Genomic DNA, 21,159 nt, shown 5'->3' with positions numbered 1-21,159 from the left:
TGATTTAAATGAAATGCAAATCACTGAGACGACAACTGGTGGCGCAGTAAATACACAATCCAAAACGACAAAACCGCACTGCCACTTCCTGTTTCGCAGTCAAGATGTGAAACAGGAGGAGAGCGGGCAGGTGTCTCACTTTCACTCTGAATTCAGACACCACGAAAGAGAACATACAAAAGTGGCAGGAAGGTTTTTCCTCCAAGCGATTTTTTTTAGTCAACATTTCCAACAATTCCAAATATTTGAGAACGAGTGCTGCCAATTCCTTTTGATTACGGTATATTCAGGGCCCAAAAAGTTTCCAAGCCATATGACCTGGAGAGATTTTGGTTTAAATCTCTTTTATTTCTTTTCCATTTGAATAAATAGTTACGACAAGCAACACACCCCGTCTATTACGTTTAAGTAATAAGTATAATGTTTTGAGACAGGAATGTTATTACTTTGCCCCAGGAGTTCATAGCTTATTTGTCATTACATCCTTTCAGCCACACCTCTGGAGGATTCTCTTAATTTCCTGCTCTTGTTTCGGGATGTTAATGGAGATACCAGCTGTTCTCAATCCAATGTCCAATAGCAGAGCGGGATATCTCCATTGTTAGCCCACTGCTGTCTTTTCAAATATTATAATTGCAGCACCTCTTCCGCTCGGTTTCAGCAGAGTCATCAGCCGCCGCCGCCATCACCAGCATCTAGACTCAATGCTGCAGGGGTTTGCCTTGCATTTGCTCAGGGCAGGCGTTTCAGTCTGACAAACTAATAACCTACATCACCTACTACAGTAATCTAATCTACAGCATCTAATCTTTCACTGTAACCACGATCTCTGCACTTCAATTTATTTCAAGGAAAGACAACTTAATAAATGAGAACATGAGGAATCAGATCTAATCTAAATCTGTTCAGATCATCAGTTCCATGTGAGCTACCAGCAGTTTATGGAACGGATGTTTATTCATGCCTCCTTAATAAAGTTGTTTCACTGCTCTACACAGTGAATGCAGCACATCCTAGCATTATGCACAGAAGTGCAGTCTACCGGTTACATCGCAGACTCAAGCATTAAAAGGTTTTTGTTGAACTCAGTCTTTTTTTATGATTCTTAATTGTATTGTCACTCTACACGGTTTGTTAGAATAATAGTCAGATCTTATGCGCTCCATCTTTTTTGTCCTCATCTGTATCCTGTTCTCTGAGGCTTTGATGACCCAATTTCTCCCCGAAAAGGATCATTAAAGTTTCATCTAATATAATGGGCTTTTATTTTTATCCCTTCATTCTCTGTAATTCACCATCTGACAGTTTTCAAAAGTGCAACAGAATGTTAGTTAAAAAAAATATTCCAGGTAGACTTGAATTTCACGCGAGGATACGTAATGAAGTTACTGAAGATGAATGAAAATGATCGCATTTGTATGAAGGGCACGTTGCAGTTTCAAAGGCTTTGACAACTTTACACAAATAAACCTCTCCGACTGTATTTTTGATATGATGTATTGGAAATCAATAGAGCGCTGATTCAGATTAAGGGCTTCCAATTGATAAAAAAAGGATGACCAATTATTTGCTAATGATGCGATCAAACAGAAATCGAGTGCATGCGAGCGACAGAGAAGCGGCATCGCCCTGCTGCAATGACAGCATCCATCCAGCCGACAGTCCAGAGTGGGGAGTCTTCACATCAGCCGCTGTCGTGTCATTTTGGTGTGGATATTGGAAACAGCACCAGGATGGCACCTAATTAATTTTATGACCGCTCGTCCTGCAACATCATCAGCACGCACTTTCTCCGCGACAAATCACCCGGCCCACTTAGCAAGATGTCTGAAAAGACGGATGGACAGATATTCATCGTAAAAATGTGAATGTCCAACATGCCGAGCGGATGATTCATGAAAAAGGCCGCAATTACTGAGATCTGAAAGTATGTATAAACGCAGGCCTCACAGCGAGACGGCTCAAACATGGCGTTATCAAAAAATAGGTATCTGTTAACGCCAAGTCATTCCGTCACCCGGAATTAATACGTAAAACGAACGCCGAGCAGCAATTCCAACGGCGCCGACGTAACCTCTCGGTGTTCATCGGTGGCGATGGCAGCAAGAGGAGACAATATATCCGGATCATTCACGGCATATCGTGGATTTCAAAATGCTTCTTTCTGTTGGTGGAGGAGACGGGAGCTCTTGTCCTTTTCAGAAGTCTGAAATAAATTCACATTTTTCGAGCCACTTTTCAACACAAGTTGGATTAGGAAGCTTCAGTCAGTGGAACATGAAGGAATTTGGTCTTCTGCATTAGCCGCTAACATTTAAGATGGCATCCAGTCGGGACACCGGCAGGAGGAAGGGTTACTCTAGAATTGTGTGAACCTTTCTGGAGATTAATATTGGACTTTTGGTCAAACAAGCCCATTGTAATCACTCAGCCTCGGCAGAGCTTCGACTCGCCACAGAGCGACTCTGAGCTATTATCCCATTGCCTCTCATTATGGTTTTCATTATGACTGGCTCTAGAGCTGCATATTGCATTGGCTCACCTCTGCTATTTCTACACGGGCGTGATTCTCTGTTGTGGCCGGACTGATGCCAGCACTCTTCCGCCCTGGCATGCACGCAGATTAGAAGCTGATCAACAGCAGCCCGAGGAGGCGTTTCCTATATTTGGGGTCGGTTGTTACTCAGCAGCTGAGAGCGATCTGATGGAGTGGTTCCATTACCGACGCAAACACTCACCGACATGCAAAAATAAGCCCATTAAGTCTCTAGTTAGAGGTCGTTATTGTTGCGCCCCTCGTCCATTTCACCATTATGAGAGCCATCAGCGGACTTGCCATTCAACACATATTGCAGTGTTCCGTCTCGGCTGACGGGGGCCATTATGTGGCGGCCCACTCTGGGGCCACTACTGATTTAAACTCATTTGAAGTGTGCCACTTTCCCAATCCCGGGTGAATGTGTGATTAATGATTGCCGAGGAATGCCGCTGCGCAGCTCCTTCCCTCCTCACCTCAGTTCCCCTTCATATCTATCACTCATCATTTACGACGGGTCACGAGCTACTTTGGAGCGGAACTATGCAATCATCATTTCCACAAAACACATGATCGCAAACGCTTTTGGGCATGACGCCACTGCAGGCGATTTTTGAATATGGTGGGAGATGTGGTCGGTGGGGAAGGGGGTGTTATACAGCAGTGAGTTTGAGATGAAGCCTGTCACTATCATTTATTATGATGATAATGCTAAGAGGCGAATGTTGAATTGTGTTTTCTGCGCTTAATGTCTAAATGTAGCATTTTAGCATGCTAGAAATTATGACGCTTATGACGAGAAGGAGCAGTCAAATAATTTCCGTTGGAAATCATTTTGTGACACAATCAAACACGTTGTGTGCATCCTGGAAGATACCGGAGGTAAGCGGCGCCGGATTTCTCCTCGTCTTTTTCCGCTCCTCCACCCACAGCTCCCCAGAGAGGAGCTGGGAGGACGGGAGGTGGGGGAACAACAGATCATGGTGTTTGAATAAACATCTTCAGGCATCCTCTCCTATTGAAGCTCTGCTGACAGACTGTTGCACCGATGCAGGTTCAGTCAGAGTCACCGTTCATCAAGCCGCCGTTAATGAATTGCCAGAAGAAAAATATGTTCTTTGCATTTTGCCCTTTATGCATTCAATGTATGCGCTTCGACGTGTATTAGAGAGGTTGCATGTTTTTCAGCCTGCATTTATGTGTGTGTATCCTTGCGTGTGTGAAGCACACTAGTCAGGATGTCTGTTTTTAGCCAGTCATTGTAGGCTGATTAACTCTGACAGGTAGCGTCACAGACCGACCACAAAAAAAAAAAGAAAACAGGAAAAAAACAAGGCAGCATTTCCTCTGAAGGAGAGTCAAGTCAGCCAGCCATAGCTGCTTGCTGCCTAAATGCAGCTCATATGAATGCATTGATTCATCCAGCCATCCACCCATGGAAGCATTAATTCAATAAGAATAAAATAAAAAGCACCACATTCGTCCTCCAACTACCCAACTGTGTTTTTTTATTTTAAACACGGCTTGCAGGGAAAACGCCGCGTCGCCGTCGTGCCGACTTTCCACTGGTGAATCAGTGAACCCGCTTCTCTTCGGCTGGAATGGAAGCTGAATGAGGCAGCTTGGCCCGTTTACAGGTGGCGAGAGCTGACGACTGTAACAGCAGACGTCATTAAAGTAACACCGCATTTAACAACTGTCGGTCTGAGCGGTTTTACACCAAAGCGACAGTGATGAAAGTGTCCAAAGCAGGGGGGGGGGGGGGGTCAAAGCATCTATGCATGTATACGTACTCAAAGCTGGGCAAATGTGTAATTCAAGCATTATCAAGTGTAGAATGGGATGAAAATGTTCTTTCGAATACCCTTTGGATGGTTTTCCAAGCACGCCATAATGGGAAGTGAGATCGTGTCATTCGTCAAGTTGACATTTGCTACCTGGCTATTTGCCAGATGTCACACACTCTGCAACAAACAGTTTGAGGCGTATGAAGCGTGTAAGATGAGCTGTTTGTCATCATCACAGGGCCATTTCAGTGCCACGTTTGTTTTGCATGGAATGTCACTATCTACACTGTAAATATCAACCGTTCCAATAGCTGATGTGTAGTTCAGAGACGCTACTGCATTGATAGACAACAGAGACAGACTCCAGCGCTAACAAAGCCATCGCAATGGATGGTACCCGAGGAGAGGCGGAGCAGTGGTATGGTCCGATTCCCACTTTAGGTAAATAAGCCTTTAAATATAAAACGCACAGTGAAGACAGAGAAAAATCTTTAATGCACGTGGAATCTGTTCAGATACCACGTAAGGATCCAATTAGAGAAAGGGCTTCCCATAGCCAGGTGGTGAAATGAGGCTCCGTCGGTTCTTAGAGGTGCAGAAATCTCATTAGAAGCCACACATTTCCGTGTTTTTTTCTTTTTCTTTAAAAGACACTTGACATCAAGGCAGGACAAGAAAAATCAAGCAAAGCGGCATAAATTCAATACTGTGCAGGCTAAACGGAAACGGAGCCGGAGCTCAAACAGGTTGCTTTTCTCTCCCTCTGCTGCGTTTTCACTCTCACTTCTCTCGACTCCAACAATATTTCACTTGTGCCGCTTTCGAACAGAGACGCCATTGTGCCTTCTGATGCACACAGTGTCTCCCGTTTTCACTGAAAGCCACCAAAACGCACACACATTAGCTCACTTTAGCCCTTTTGTCTGCTGGCGGTTCCCGTCATGGATCTGGACCGTAAACACAGGCGCTGGTTATGGACAATCCTGGCATGAACAGCAACGTTAAATGGGTTTATATGCTGCTGAGGTGCTCTTGAGGAGGAGCCCTGAACGCCGACCAGCTTTTGGAGGTGTTGGCCTGCGCCCTGATCTTCACCAGCATTCACGTTGAAAGAAAGCCGATTCATGTAATCTGGTGATGGTTTTTAAATCGGGAACAAAAACGCGCTGAACCTTCCGATAGATCCTGATGGTGCGCTTTGTCTCCCTTAGACGACAGCGCACACACTAAAGCCAGTCAGCCCGTGGGTTTAACCTTCCTGCCAGAAGCTCGGCGAGGCCTCCGGAGGTGTGCGACCCTCCGTTACATCTCTCAGCTTCAGAACTGATGAAAGGCGATGCCACAGGCGCCCGAAAATGACTGGCAGCAACTGGGTGTTGCAGACTTGTTCTGCAGGTCATAAAACACAGCATTACAGCAGGATCAGCCAACGGGAGGCGGGGGGGAGGTCAGGCTTAAAAGGGTCTCGCTTGAAAGACTTGTTGGCTTCCTCATTGTCATTTGAACACTATAATCACAGACAGAAAATTTCATCTGCATCGCAAAATGTTGAATTCCAGTATCATTCCAACAGAGCAGGTGAATTAACCGACTGCTGCAATAACCAGCCAATAATCTGTCACTGTACCTTACTGGCTGATTGAGTGACAAATGAATGAGAGACGAGTGTTCCTTGTTCCCGCTCGCGTATACAGATGCACGCTCGCACTAACAATCACCATCGTTTAGGCGCAGCCTCTCAGTGTCTGGAACTGTTGCCCTTCTCTAGTATTATTGTGTCAATTGAAATGCCAGAGAGGGTCATTCACATGCACAAATGCAGACCCAGCAGTGTGTGCATGTGGGCATGCGCGATAGGTGGGGGTTACCTCCAGCTCCCTCTCAGCATCTTCCCAGAAAGGAAGGGAAAATGTGATTATCCAGCAGGTGAACCAATTCATCAACACCTGGAGCACATGAAAATAGGAGGACTTATGTACTGAGAACAAGAAGCAATGAAGCCGGAAGCAGGAAGATCCCCCCCCCCCAATCCGGCCCCAATACTTGCTTCACACCAGCACACTTACAGAACTTGGGGAAGGCCCGCTGGAAGACAGGGAAGGTATTCATTCCCATGTATTAATGGCTGATAAGAACATTTGACAGTGTTGGGAGGAAACAACGCACGCTCACATCTCAGAGTGTGCTGCATGCGTCATCAGAAGATCGTTGTTTAAACAAAGTGCAAGTCACACTAAAATCATTCAAATGCATGTCTGTGAGTCCAGTCTATGAGAGTGTGCGATATCACAACTGTAAAGTCAAAATGTAGCTCTGAAAATAAAGCACACATAAAGCTCACATGATCAGGTAAGAAGCAACAATATGATTGTCATAATGATCCACCATATCAGTAGCCAATCGCATTGATGATAAGACTAGTGGCGTAATCTCAGCCATGACATTTGATACAGGCATAGGGAGGGCAGCATCACAAATGTTAACCTAAGCACAACCCATCCAATACAAAATCACTTCAGAGTCTCTGAGTGAAAACAAATGCCATTGGACTACGAGCTCAAATCAGTGTGTCCCAGCTGCAGCTGGTATTTCCCTCTTAGCCAGTGCTCATGGAACGTGGCGCCGGCAGGCGTACATCACTTGTGCCTTAGTGTGACTAAAACGTGAGTGAACAGCAGCAACAGGAAACCAAATACCAGCAGCCTCACAATCCACATCGTTCCATTTCGTTGCAAGATAATCTTTACAGACAAGATGGGTGGATTGGGTTTGAAACTTTTTTCACTACTTTTGGCCATTATTGAGTTTTAAAAGCCCTGCTCACAGTATAAACACAGTAGCAGCAGGAAAACACCCACCCACACCCTGCGTAGCAATAGATGGAGAACGTGGTCTGCCTTCCCACCATCTACTTCGAGAAGTGGATATTTGAAAACTAATCATTAGATTGCAACATAAAAAAAAACCACACGCATCAAAGTGCTGTGTTGTACTTTTCATTCCAACCTGAAAGGCTTATAGGAGACTCAAGGATGAGAAAATCCCTCGCTTTTCCCTTCTTATATATGATACTTGCTTCGATCCGTGTGCATGCATTCCTTTTCAGGCATTCAAAGGAGGACAAAGTCAACACCTGTGAAAGACAACCTGTGAAAGTATAAACCCCATGCACAGAGTTGGATCCGTCAGGCCGTCACGGTAACAAGACACTGGAATATAAGAGATAACATTAGCTACAGAGCAGCTGGTGATTTGTTGCAGACAGCAGTCGATGGTTTAGTTTAAGGAGTAGCATCAGTTGCACATTAACCGCAAACCAAAGCATGTTGAGGTCAATACAGAGGAGTTTTAGAACACGTTTCAATCAATAAAGCTCCACATATTTCCCTCTTGGCCTCATCTGTGCAGGCCGACGCTAGCGATGACCATCTAAGCGGCGATGACCATCTAAGCGGCGATAACGCAATCTCGGTTGAGCCTGTTGATCTGGAATCTGAACGACGGATTGATGCACAAGCGGATGGTTTAGTGAGTATAGGATCACTACAATAAAAACTAAAATTAGGAGCATCAATATGGACACAGCAAAAGTATTTAGTATACTGTGAACAGCAGCTTTATCGGTACAAGGACAGCAACTTAGATTGTACCCACTAGGGATGTGGGGAACAAACCCGATTTGTATTGACTCACAATTTTGCACATGCGAGTGCATCGGCAGCGTAGTGACGGATCGATTCATTTAAGGGATAGATATTAAAGTACATCACATTTCAGATTATTGTATCGGTTAATCACGATATAGCTTTAATAAAAGTGTATTTTTCCACAACTTTCCAGAACTACGTCCCTGCGTGAAGACCTTCCGCGCGGTGGATTGTGGGAAGGGGCGTGGAGCCTCCAGACATAACACGGAATACATTTTACGTCCTTGTGTCGATGGAATGTTTGTGAATCTTAAGAAATATACATACATGTTTTCTGTTTATGGCAAATAAATACAGTATTTGGGCATTAAAATAGCATCATAAAAGCAAAACATTTTCATTTCTGCTGCCTACATAAACCCTGTTTGACCACATTTGAATATATTGTGTACATTTTCTGGTAAATGTCGCTTTGTTTACAGGTTTTGTCACTGTCACAAACTACGGCAAACTTTGAAATGCCTTGTATTTAACAAATTATTAAACTTACTGAATTGCTTTATTCATTTCTATAAAATAACTACTATTGCTTTTATAAATATAGTTATGGAAATGAGTACTGTAATGTAATGTAATGTAAAGTACTGAAACCAACTGAATCACATCATCTTGACAATGCAACGCTGAATCCAGATGCATCGTGGGAAGGGAGCTAATCAAATCGTATCCCATCGGAGGTTTTCACAGATGCATCGTGAATGAATCGGATCTTGACAGAGACCGGAGATTCCCATCCCTGGTACCCACGCTTTCAATTCAGGTCACACCTTCAAATCACAATACTACGAATAGCCTGGTATCGGAGCCACGCGAGGCTACAGCAGCCGCTGCGCTGCATGGCCGAGCGATGTGGCCGTGCACTCCCAGTGTTCTTTTATTGACTCAATAACCGCGATGCGTTTGCATGTCATTTTAATCTCATTCCACACCTTGGGTAAAGCCCTCCTGGCTCCAAGGTGCCGGTCGTGTAGGCGCCGCAAAGTGGCTTCCCTGAAATAAGCTGCTTGGCCTTTTTGAAAGATGGGTGCAGGTGTACTTTACTGCCTAGTGATCTATGGGGTGAAAACCCAGAGGGCTGGAAAGACTACAAGAAAAAAAAAAAGAAAAAGAGGAGAAGCCATCGGTGGATGTAGCCCGGAAGGAAAGAAGATGGACAGCGACGGAAAGCAGCAGAGACTTTTCTTTGGCAGATCTGTCAGTCTCACTGTGACCGTCTTGCCCTCGCAGCAATAATACGCCTTGTTTTATTTATTTATATATATATATATATATATATATATATATATATATATATATATATATATATATACGAATTCGTTTCAAACACAGTCTCCCACTTCACACTGCTGAGCACACAGCCACAACACTGGCTTTCACAAGACATTCAAAGGATTCATAATGTGACAAGCGTCTGAGTCGCCAACAGGTCGAGCCTGTTAAAACCGATGATATGAGCAAACGCTGCAGACAGACGGACTAAAATATGCTCCCTGGGAAAATGTTGGACCAATATGGGGAACAATTCCAATAATGGTGTTTATAGAAGCGCTTATCATATGAAGTACAAATATAGCATTTCATTCAGCAAAGATATTTCAGAACGGTTCAGTGTTTACGCCGTCATTTAAAAAGGATAATAAAAACCACACACAGCTCTTAGTTATCTTGTGAGCATCCGTTCATCAGCTTTCTTCCCGCTAATCCGGGGTCGAGTCGAGGTGTTGACAGACGGAGAAGGGGAATCCAAATATCGCTCTTGCCTCCCTTCAAACAGGTCCCAGGTTGTCCTGGGATATCCCAAGGCGTTGCCTGCCCAGATTAGATATATAATCCCTCCAGCAGTCTTCCCCTGCATGGCTGAACATCTGGGAAGAATCCAGAAGGCACCCTAAGCACTTCAAACTCATCGTAGGAGTTGATGTCTTCATGCACCATTGATGGCGTTCGTTCGGTCCTACGAGACTCCGGCAGAAATCCTGTACATGGGCGAGGTAGTGCCTTAAAACTTTATTTTCTTTACGTTTACACGGTTGCCCGGCTTCCTGCCTCACTCGCCGACATGTGATTTGGTGCTTCTCATGTTTCCCCAACGTTAAAGGTAAAGTTACGCGTCTTCTCTGGGCTTGAACTCTCATCGAGGAAATATGTTTAGTCGTTTGAAGTCATCATAATGTGGTAATGACAGTCTACTGGGCAAACGGTCCAGGGGCAATAGTCAAACCTGATGCGTTGACAAAAACGTTACTGTATCAGGGATGACAAACTCCAGCTGCCAAACTCCGATGGAAAGCTGACAAGGCTGCACTTCAGAAGTGAGGACTACAGTGTGTGGCAGTTCAGCCCAGAACTGACAAGCAAATGTCATCGAGATGCTGAATGGAGCAGAGGTAGATGATTTCACATCTTATCTATGCTCTATTATCCTGACTGCAGTTTGTCATGAGGCTGCCAAAGCAAAAAACACACACTGAAACTGTTCTTTCTGGGTTTAGCCGACAACCACATATAAACAAACAGACAGAAAAGGCCAAGTGCTTTTAATAAAATCAGCACACCAACAAACAAACAAAAGGGGCTGTAAAGGCCTGTAAAGAGCGTTCCCGTCAGAGCTGGCGTCGGTAACGAACAGCAATAACAGAGGTGCGTGCCAACAACTTTTAATCCTCGTTGCCTTTGCACCGAGAGCAATCCATTAAGAAAACACGCAAGCAAGACTCTGTGCGATGTCACAAATGCCACGAGTCATGCCTTTAAAGAAACAATGGCCTCCTTGAAAAGCTGCACGACCACCAGGACTGGAGGCTGGTTTGTAAATCTGATTTATAATTGGTGCTGCATTACCAGAAAACTCTTCTCCACTCAAATTGTTCTATACAATAAAACACTGCATGCTAGCGTGATTTACCTTTAAGACCCGACTTCATTTAGCGACTGTGTAAACCCATTTGCGGTGCTCTTGGCTTTCATCCAAGTATGAACAATACCTGTGCGTTACAGTGAAAGCAACAAAATGATGTCAAACTCACACCAAATTGATGTTTCCATTAACAGTAAATCGATTCAAACATGTGAGACCATGTAACCTTGTATGGTTTGCAATAAGAGTGACAAAGTGCTCCGTTAACTCCATTGGCAAATAAATGATCACTATTTCAGTGGATGCTCTGCGTTTTCATTTTCACATTTGTGCCCCCGATACTCATCCTGTATCCCTGGTAAGTTAGTTCCTAGCAGCACACAAATAATAATATTTAGGAGAATATGTCATAAGTAATAAAGTGTTATTATTTTGTGATTATTCCCCCCCCCCCCGGAGAATATCGCGACCCACACGAAAACCAAATCTTGACACGGGTCTCAAGTGATGTTAAGGATGAAGGCTGAAAAGAAAAGCAGGCATCTCTTAATGAGCCACTTGAAAGTGCCCCCTCCATTTAGGTTTCATGATTTTTAGTGTAAATCCTTCACGGCCCTCATCTGTTAATCACTCGCACCGGACTTAAAGCAGCCAAGTGCCCCAATTATTTATTAACCGAAATCACAGGGTGGGAAAATAATACCGCCACTGAATGACAAATATGATTATGAAATGTTGATATATGATATTTTCCCCAAACTGATCAAATGAAACGTCTTTTGTTAGCATTGTTTTAACAACACGAATTAATCAAGCAGTCGAGGAACCGGAGAGGGGTTATGAAAAGCATTGGGGGGGGGGGGGGGGGGGGGGGGGGGATCAGCAGTGCATAATTACGGGGGAACCTTGTAACAGCTCCTAATCCAATGCAGACTCAGAGACAGCCTCTTAATCACAGCATAATTACATCCTGTCATTCACTGCAATGAAAACACTGAGACAGGAGGACGGAAGACTGCTCTGGACGACAAGCAGGAAATGGATATATATACACATGTACAGGTATATATATACACGCCTACAAAGGGCTGCCCACGTGCTTTTATGGGCCACCAAATATGCGCTAGCTACGCTGCACTGTCTGCACATCTCAGCAATTCCTCACGAGTAATGGTACCTGAAAACAAAACTGTTCTTTATTCTGAGGCTTTGTCGTGCTGGCACGTTCAGAATGGAGTGACACCTCAAATAGAGCTTCAAAAAGGACCCTGAAGGACTAGCAGGCATTTATCCCACTACCGAACAAAAGGAAATGCAACAAAGCAGCCAGCTGAGAGCGGCAGAAATATAGAAACCAATGACTGAGATGCGCCTCCTACATCTGACTATATAACTTCATGTCTTTTTGTACCGAGTAAAAATGTGCCCACACCACTGAGGGTGAAAGCTGGCCATCACCGGAAAGCTTGGTCATTTATGGCGTCTTTGTTTAGTTCTTGAACTGCTGCCCTCACCTGGTCTCACAATACCCGACAAATTATCAGGAAGTCTTTTATGGGGGGTGAACAGAAAAATAATTTCATTGTGTAGCGCAACTACCTGTTTTGCTGTGCATATGACAATAAAACCATTGAATCTTGTGGCATCTAAAATTGGTCATGGCTATCCACCCCACCAAGCATCTGCAGGAGTTTAACAGATTTGAAATATCTGTGCTCCTACTGTTACTAATCAATGGAAGCGGCACGGCTCACCCTGAGGGCGATCATCAGTTGCCTTTCCTAACAAAAACCTTAAATTTAATATTTCACCCATTCTGCACAATCAAGTTATTCTCCATCTGCATCCTCTCTGCTCCATCAAACCACCGAACTCCCAGGCCGGTCAATAAACGAACTGGCCTTTTAGCTGCAAGACCCGAAGCATGGACTTTTACTCAACAATGCGGTTTTGAGTCTGAAATTTGTTTTTTCCTCTTTGTGAGCCGAGATGCTGAGCAACTCTATTTGCTAGATAAGAACTCATTTATGAGTTGAACTGTAAGATTTCCCCCGACTGTCTCCTTGTTGGAGACCTACGAGCACAGCGTTAAGAGTCTATTCATACCAATGCCAAAGCAAGAAGCTACAAAATACTGAACATTCATGGAAAAAGCATTTTTTTTATTTTAAGGTCTGCCCCCACACACTGCCTGTTTAAATAATATATTATAGAACTGTTGCCAACAGGAAATTAATCAGCAATAATGTGGAAAACTAAATTTGCTCATTAGTCCTCTCTCGGGATTTTGTTTTTTGTAATTTTATTAGCACCAACTTGGTTCTGGGAAACTTCACTTCTATCGGCTTGTGTTTTATGTCACAGGGAAAGCCTCCACACACACACACACACACACACACACACACACACACACACACACACACCTACACGCCTAGATTTTCGTTCACTGAGGAGGCTGACAACACGATTACCATCCTTCCAGATCCAAATGAACAACGCAACACACTGGACCCTTCCTTTGGTGGGTGTATTTAGTTCACCGGTTGATGGCTCAGGCAGATGCACAGTTGAGGTTCGGTCTTTGTCTGCATGCGGGCAAAGAAGTCTTGCGAAAGTGACCGTGCGTCCATCGGGCATTTTGTCGCTTACAGTGTGTGACAGTCAGAGAGCACTCGGGCTCAGACGGGACGTCCCACCGGCATTGAGAAAGCTCTCCCCGCGGGATGTGTCAGCCAATGAGCAGCAGAGCCTCGGGGGGGGGGCGCCTTGTTAATTAAAGCTGGAGTTGTTTGTCAGGGTTGGCATGTGATCCGTGGCGCGATCACAAAAGACATAACACCGAGTGAGGCTGCTGCAACCCCTGCAACAAATCTGCTGCCTGACCATGAAACAAGACATCGTACCGCAGCAGCAGCAGCAGCCGCGACGGCCGAGGCTTCAGGTGTCGGTGTCAGTTTGCACCGTGTCACCAAACCCACAATCAGGCTGCACTTCCACGAGAAAAAAGAAAATGTACTGTAACCCGCTCATCCAAGGAAAGCATCAATTAAGGCTGAAGTGTCACCTACCCTAATGACGTCTAATAAATAGCACACAACGCTAGCTGAGTGCTAACGATACCCTCTTTCACACAGCCAAAGGCACAACTGTTACGCCTCAATTGCACCTCGCTGGTCTGTGTAAACATTACAAAGGGAAGGGAGGGAGGGAGGGGAAGACACGGGAACGAAGCCGGACCTTCAGTTTGAGTCGACCTGCCGTAGGAGAAAGACTTTGTGCCAATTGTTCTCCTAGTGTGCGTGTTTTTTCGCTTTGTTCTCTTTAGCTCTTCACCACGAAGGCAGCAGTGAGATGCCTGGCAAAGAAAAGAGGAATGCAGAGAGAACAACTGTTGGACTGAAGAAGGAAATGGTCGTTAAATATGGAAATAGCATTCGCGCCTCGGATCTTGCTGCTCAGTACGGTATGGAGATAACCGATTTTGATTTTTCATAAGAAAACTGAGCAAAAGAGAAGGGAAATAATACGCCGGAGGACAGTTACCCAGTCATTTTATGGAGGGATCCCTTCCCTCCTTCCACCTCCCTCCCGACACCCCAGCGAACTGGCCTTTCGGCTGCAAGACCCTAAGCTTGGACTTTTATTCAACAATGTGGTTTGGAGTCTCAAATTTGTTTTTCTCTTTGTCACATGAGATGCTGAGCAACTCCTTCTGCTAGATAAGAACTCATTTATGAGTTGAACTGTAAGATTTACGAAACCAAAATGTCCATCGGAATGAATTTAGAACCTCATGCTGTGGAACAAAAAACAAATCTGTGAATTCATGTTAAAGCAGATGAACAGAAGGATTGTGGATTAACGGGAGTGGATTTGCCTCACACAGCAAATGGAGCAAATCAAACATCTTATTAACGCCGAGACAGCCGGATAATTGTGTCATTTTATTATCTGCTCACTTGTTTGATACCCACAGGGAGAATTCCAGAGGGTTCAAACCGCAATGGGTAATTGTTTTATAGCACGGCTGCCAGGTGAAAAGCGTTTTCTATCCAGGAGGTCGCAAACATTCTTGAGCATAAATAATTTTACGTGGGATTCTCCGAGAGTGGGAAGCGGCTCGAGGTTACATTCCAAGAAAGAAATGTGAAAAACAGAATGACCGAGCTCAACGCTCTTTGAATCATCCCCAACATATTTCTAATCGCAACAAGGTGCCCGTGAACCGAACAGCACGGCAACGCTTGCACAGTCGATTCGCACGGGTAAAGTAAAGCGGCTCGCCTATGAGGAAACGAGGGGATTCAAAGCAAATCAACACGCCGTAATCAAATGCAGCCGCAGCTACAAACTGCTTTCGGCCATAGTCAACCAGGTTAAGAGAGCGAGCGAGACCGCCATGGAGCCTGAGCCTTCGTCGAGGGTGCGCGATCCTATCAGCGTCGAGCGGGAAGCTCGACGGCATCAAGCAAACATGTGTTCAGTGTCAAAATATTCAGGAGAAGCCCACAACCACTGGCTTAAACAGCCGCTAAGGGGGGGGGGGCAGGACGCCATAGGGCGGAGCTCTGCCTCAGCCAATTGCTGTCGTGTCCTCATCGTCGTTGATTAGCAATTAGCAGAGGTGGTGCAGGCCAGGAACGCCGTTCACTATATAGCAGCAAGCTGAAAGGGTCGAGGCCCTTCATCAGACATGTCCAGTTGGTACAAATGTCAAAATGCTGCATTCACCCGCAGCGATGGAACCGTTTACCATGGAATGGTTATTACTGCTGTTACGAACGTCTAACAGCAGCACGTGAAATGCTCTCCGACGTAATCCAGAGACAAAAGCGCAACATGAGCGGCTGTACCAGATCCGCAATCGGCTAATGAGCAGTTCTGCTGCATGCAAACAAGATGGTGTTGCGTGTGTGTGTCGATTCTCAGAGAGCAGGCACCGGTTGGACAGATTTGAATCCCATCCAGACCATCAAGTCTTTAGCAGGAAAGAGGACAGGCCTATTATTTTGTCAATTATTTATGTTTGTGGTCAAGGGGTTTGGCGAGACACACTTCATCCGGTCAATGTAGCGGCTTGAATCTGACCCAGATGACCCGGGTTTGAATCTTCAGGGTTGTTTTTTTGACGAATACTTTAGTTTTCATTTCTTATATCGCGATTATATTGTTACGAGTGGTTACGTTTTAAGGTCGGGGTAAGGAGAGACCTCAGACTCTGACCTCAGTCGGGGGATGGAGGTTGGCTCAGTGGAACGCTTGCAATTTTAGTTAAATACCCCCGACAGAGCCATATTATGCCTCATTTTCTTTTACCTCTTGCACTATCCAGAGCACACCGTCTCCCCTTAACACAGATTCAACACTCGCGATTAAGAGAGAGAGAGCGAGCGAGCTTTGGAATTTAGAAGACAAAAAATGCACAATTTCAAATCACTTCAGAGAAACCTTTGAAACCTGTTTTTTTTATGAAACATGCAGGTATCAAAAAGGAAGCTCGCAGGGATTAACGTGAACCTGTTGAACTAAGAGTAGTGCATCAAACACACGGGGGGGACCCACAATGCCTTGTGTTCCTCTGCCGTTAGCAGAGGAGACACCGTGATGCCTGCCAGACGCACTCTGCTGCAGCAACACTCTCAAACTCTCAGACATGCCAACCGCACAAGCGCAAACGTGCACGATTATTCACCACGTGGAAAGAAATGCACACTCAACAAGAATGAGCACGGAAGCACACATTTACATTTATAACATGTAAACGCCATCATAGCGGCGGCGCACTTCTGTGTCTGACGCTGCAGGCTGCACCCAGTAGTGTCTGTTATGATTCTTGTATCAATGAGAGGATAACAGTTATTCATGGTTAGGTTCACGCACACTTCACACTAAAAACTTCCCTCTCCAAGCCCCATGAAGGGTCCGGCTACCTGCAGGTTGGAGCCGCTATCAGATGGAGATTGCAAATCGCTGCACGCGAGTGAATCGAGGTTGGTTCATGTTTCACGCAGTTGTTTTGTTGGCACCAATTTGGCATTCAATCATTGTGACTAAGCAGTACGTAGGAGGCAACAGCCAATCAGGAATGATTAACGCTGCTGCTAAGCCTACATGGGAGGGCCGTCACCGGAATGAGGTGGCCTGCGGTGCAATCCACCCAAACGAGGTTATCATCTTAAAGTACATAAACCTCACCATGTGATGTGTTAGCTATATTTACGAAAGCCGCTGATTTCTTCCTCGTCGACGACAGTCCCAGAATGATCCGTGCCATGAACGCCCGGCCCAGCCTGGCTTGCCTCGTCAGCCAGCTTGGAGTCCCACAGGGACAAGGTTTTATTTGTCATTTGGAATGTAATGAGATAACGGGAGGGGGGGGGGGGGGGGGGGGTTGTGTGTCACGAGAGAACCTCCCGGAATCCTTCCCCTGACATCAGGCATGCCAGAGCAGTGACAGAAACAGAGGTATCAGCACATGGAGCGTCAGCCTGTGACAGATGGATGGTGCAATAGGCTGTTTCTCAAAGAACAAAATGTCAAGAGAGCAAACAATGCGAGCTGGAGTCGGTACTCGGTCCCGACACGGCAGCCTCTGTTCATCTTCCTCCACGCACCATCTCCTGCCAATTATCAACAGCTCTCTGCCCGAGCCTTGAACTTGGGGGCCACAAACAGAGTTGTGTGCTGCAGAGGTCCTCCAGACGCTCGGATGGGCGAGGACGCCACGAACCAGGCGCCTGACCAGCGGCCCGGAACCTCTGAGCATCTCTGATCAATCTGGTGATGACGAGGCTCATCTTCATCCAGGCTCTAATTAGCATCAATCAAACCAGTATGGAAGGCTTGACCCCCCCCCCCCCCCCCCACACCCCACACACCACACACACACACACACACGCACACACACACACACACACACACACACTTTGAGGGCTGGCTCCTCCTTACCTCCAGACGGTCCAGGCTGATGAAACTGGTGATTGCAAATCCATCAATGATGTCCTCCTCCTGCGAGCTGGACTCCCGTCTCTTCCGTCGAGGTTGACGCGGTGCTCTGGCGGCGGCTGCGGGGTGCGGCAGGGAGGCGGCGTCCCTCCCCGGACTCCGTCCCTCCCTGTCGGAGCAGGAGGAGTTGGGCTCGGGGCTGCGGGCGTCCCTGCTTCCTGCCTCCCTGATCCTCCGCACCCTCTCCCGCTTGGCCCGGCATCTCCGACCGGGCTTCAATTTCCCATCCATGTCGAAAGGGAACGCTCGTAGCGTCAAATCCGATTTAGAAACGGGAACTCCACGCAGAACGCGCGCCGCGACGCGCCGCGCTGGAACGAATCAACACACTGGACTCGTCGGCTGCGCCAAAACGTCAAGATCGCGCTGTTTGCGTGTCCAAAGCAACGCCAATAAAGCCCTACAAACACTCAATGACCTTGACTACAAACCTCTCCAATCTCCATTACGATAAGCAAATGTTCAAGTATCCCACTCAAGGGGTGGGGTGGGGGGGGGGGGGCGCACAGCGACGCGGATCCACGCGTTTATTTGTCACGAATCTGCACTGTGTCGACGCGGTTTGCGTTAAAGCAGGTGCAAAACGGCGAGTTAGTTAAAATCCACGCACTGGAGTCGCTTCGTAACTTTTTGTTGCATCGGAATAGCGAGCAGCGACGCAGCGCAGCGCAGCGCCGCAGCCTAACCTCGCTGCATAGCGCAGAGAAAGCGCGTCGCTGCGCGTTGTTGTTTTCCAGCAGCCCGATCCATGATCCGACGCTGTCAGATGGAGCAGCTCGTCCGAACCGACGCGCCCGGCAGAACAAGTCGCCTCTTGGATCGACAGAGGCGGTCGGATGAGCGAATAATCCCGTAACGCGTTGAGTTTTAAACCATATTCCTCTTGACTGGGTGGGGGGGCTTGGGGGTGGGGGGGGGGGATCCAAAGTCTACGAGCTACTTATGCGCAAAATGATCCGAGTAGCCATCCGGTCTTGCGCTCAAACTCCATGAGGCGGTTTCGATATTCCAGTTGAGCTAATGTCGAGTTTGCTATAAATCCACTCCGGTCCGGTCCGCCGGCTGCTCAGTCGGTCTCTCACTGGCGAGCCGGGCTCTCTCTGCGCGTAAAGGAGGCTTCGCTAAGTGTCCTTAAAGCGACAGGAGTGATTAAAGTCTCCTCTTCAACGCTCTCAATCCCGTCATCCAAAATTAAGGCACAGCCAAGCTTCACAGAGCGCACGCAACTGACGCGTTTCCGCCACCTCTGGTCTGACAATTTAGCAAAGGAAGGAGGTTGATGTTTAAAAAAAAAAAGAGAGAGAAAAGCAAAAAGGAGGGGGCTGGGGGCATTCTCTCACTCACTGTTTGGCACACTTTTCCACACAAGGCCTATTTTAGTCCGACTCCTAGAGATGATGCCACATCATGCGTCCTGCATCACGCACACCTCAGGCTTTGACTCCTCCGTTCCCACCATGTTTGGCCGTCATCCCTCCAACGCTCAACACAAACTGCAAAGTTGTATTTCATCGTCAGCCTGTATGGTAAATATTTTAAATATAATTCGACCCGTGCGTCACCTCAATAAAACCCTCGGAATGGGGTTGTGTGTCCCAGTGAGGGCTTCCTGCGCTCCATCTGGGAGTCATATACAAAATGATGCAGTTTAAATGATGGGCGTTTCCTCATAATTGAGGTAATGACGTCGTATAAGCGCTGAATTGTGTAACAATTATTCTGTTACAAGTGCCACGGCCACTTCTGTATTATAGATCCACCTACACTAATATAGAGGCCTTTAACTTTATACATATATAAAGCATACAAATACGTGAACGATTTACAGTATCTTGATCAGGAATACTTTGACATGTAGACAACGTTCCCTCTAAGGTGCGCTCGTGTGTAATTACGCACAGCTGATACGGTCTTCACGCAGCGGAAATCTATGTTGCGCACAAAAAAAAATCCAACCTAAATCGAAAGTAACAAACACGTAAAAATTCATTCTGTGCCATTTTCCACTGAGTCAGTGAGTGACCGGCGACTGGCTGCTCCGGCTAATGATGAGATTCACATGTTTATATGTTACTTATTTTTATTGTGTATAAAAAGTACAACATGTACTTTGAGATTTGCTTTCAAATGTAAAGCACGTTTAAAACAAAACGTATTATAATAATGTTGCTCAAAGTTGTCCAAGGGACTGCTCAGGGAGTTTGTGTGTTTGCTCAGACGCATGAAAAATGAGAGGGAACATTGCATGTAGACTGGGGGAACTGGGAATCAACCCACCATTTAAACTGGCAATACTACCAACTACAACATCAAACACAAGTGAAGCCGACAGCCGTGGAAAATGAGTCACGCTTAATAATATCCATTCCAAATGACAGGTGAGCGGCGCTTTCTTTGTAAATCCTTGGTTAGCATTTTTTTTTTTTTTTATCTCTACAGGTCATCGATGTCCAACCTGGGCCAGCTGGGGTGATGTCCGACCACAAATGATGACAGACAGCTTTGGGGCATGTGGAGAGGAGCACTGATAATGAAGAGTGAATATCCAAGACTGACTGCAATCTCACAACAATGCATGTGAGCTGAAGGAAAATTTACAATGCTCCACCAGTGTGAAATTTCACACGACAATCCGCCGGCTCATTATTTGACGTTTGCAGTACAGGAAAAGCAGTGAACGTGAAGCTTTGAGAGCCAGACTGAAATTCTCAAGCAGTTAGTGCAGCGGTTCAGGCGTGGGACTCTCCTAACGTGTGTGAGTGACTTCCGTGAAACTGCAAGGCAAAGCATCAAAATGCGAAATGGCTCTACTTTTATGCAAATTAAGTGTGCTGCAGGCTAAATTATCGTTAGAAATACGAGCGATTAAACCAGAGAGTACCAAGAGAGCAAATATGACATTTTTATCATGAACTGCTGCGTCAGGCTTCACTGTGTAGTATATAAGTACATATCACAATGTAAACTGAGTATCTGCTGACAATTGGCTTGCTGTTCAAGGCCCATAACTAAGAGTGCCCTCGTGTACTTTTCATCCCAGCAGCAAATCTCAGAATGGCAGCGCGTATATACGTCCACCTGCCTGTTGCTTTGGAGAACAATAACCAGGTGAGGAGTCCATAAATCCGTGAGCAAATAGACCTTGAGGGAACTTGAGACGCTATCATTTTCATGTTGCTTTAACCTCTATAACCTGTGAGAAAGGAGACAATGTCTCTATTTGAGCAGCGTTGCAAGAACTAATTCAATAAAGAGATTAAAAAAACA

At 46.0% G+C, this 21,159-nt stretch overlaps 1 protein-coding gene across 1 annotated transcript in view; it reads right to left on the bottom strand.

Annotated features, from left to right (window-relative positions):
• fbrsl1 (fibrosin-like 1) overlaps positions 1-18,138 on the bottom strand; it is a 243,632-nt gene extending 225,494 nt beyond the window's left edge. Inside the window, exon 1 of the mRNA XM_068760871.1 lies at positions 17,836-18,138. Within this exon, the coding sequence (XP_068616972.1) occupies positions 17,836-18,123 (288 nt within the window). The 5' untranslated portion in view covers positions 18,124-18,138. The remainder of the gene's footprint in view (positions 1-17,835) is intronic.
• Positions 18,139-21,159: the final 3,021 nt, after the last annotated feature.

This window comes from Brachionichthys hirsutus, chromosome 4 (genome assembly GCF_040956055.1).
Source record: "Brachionichthys hirsutus isolate HB-005 chromosome 4, CSIRO-AGI_Bhir_v1, whole genome shotgun sequence".
Lineage (NCBI taxonomy): Eukaryota > Metazoa > Chordata > Actinopteri > Lophiiformes > Brachionichthyidae > Brachionichthys > Brachionichthys hirsutus.
This window is presented reverse-complemented; position numbering and strand designations above follow the sequence as displayed.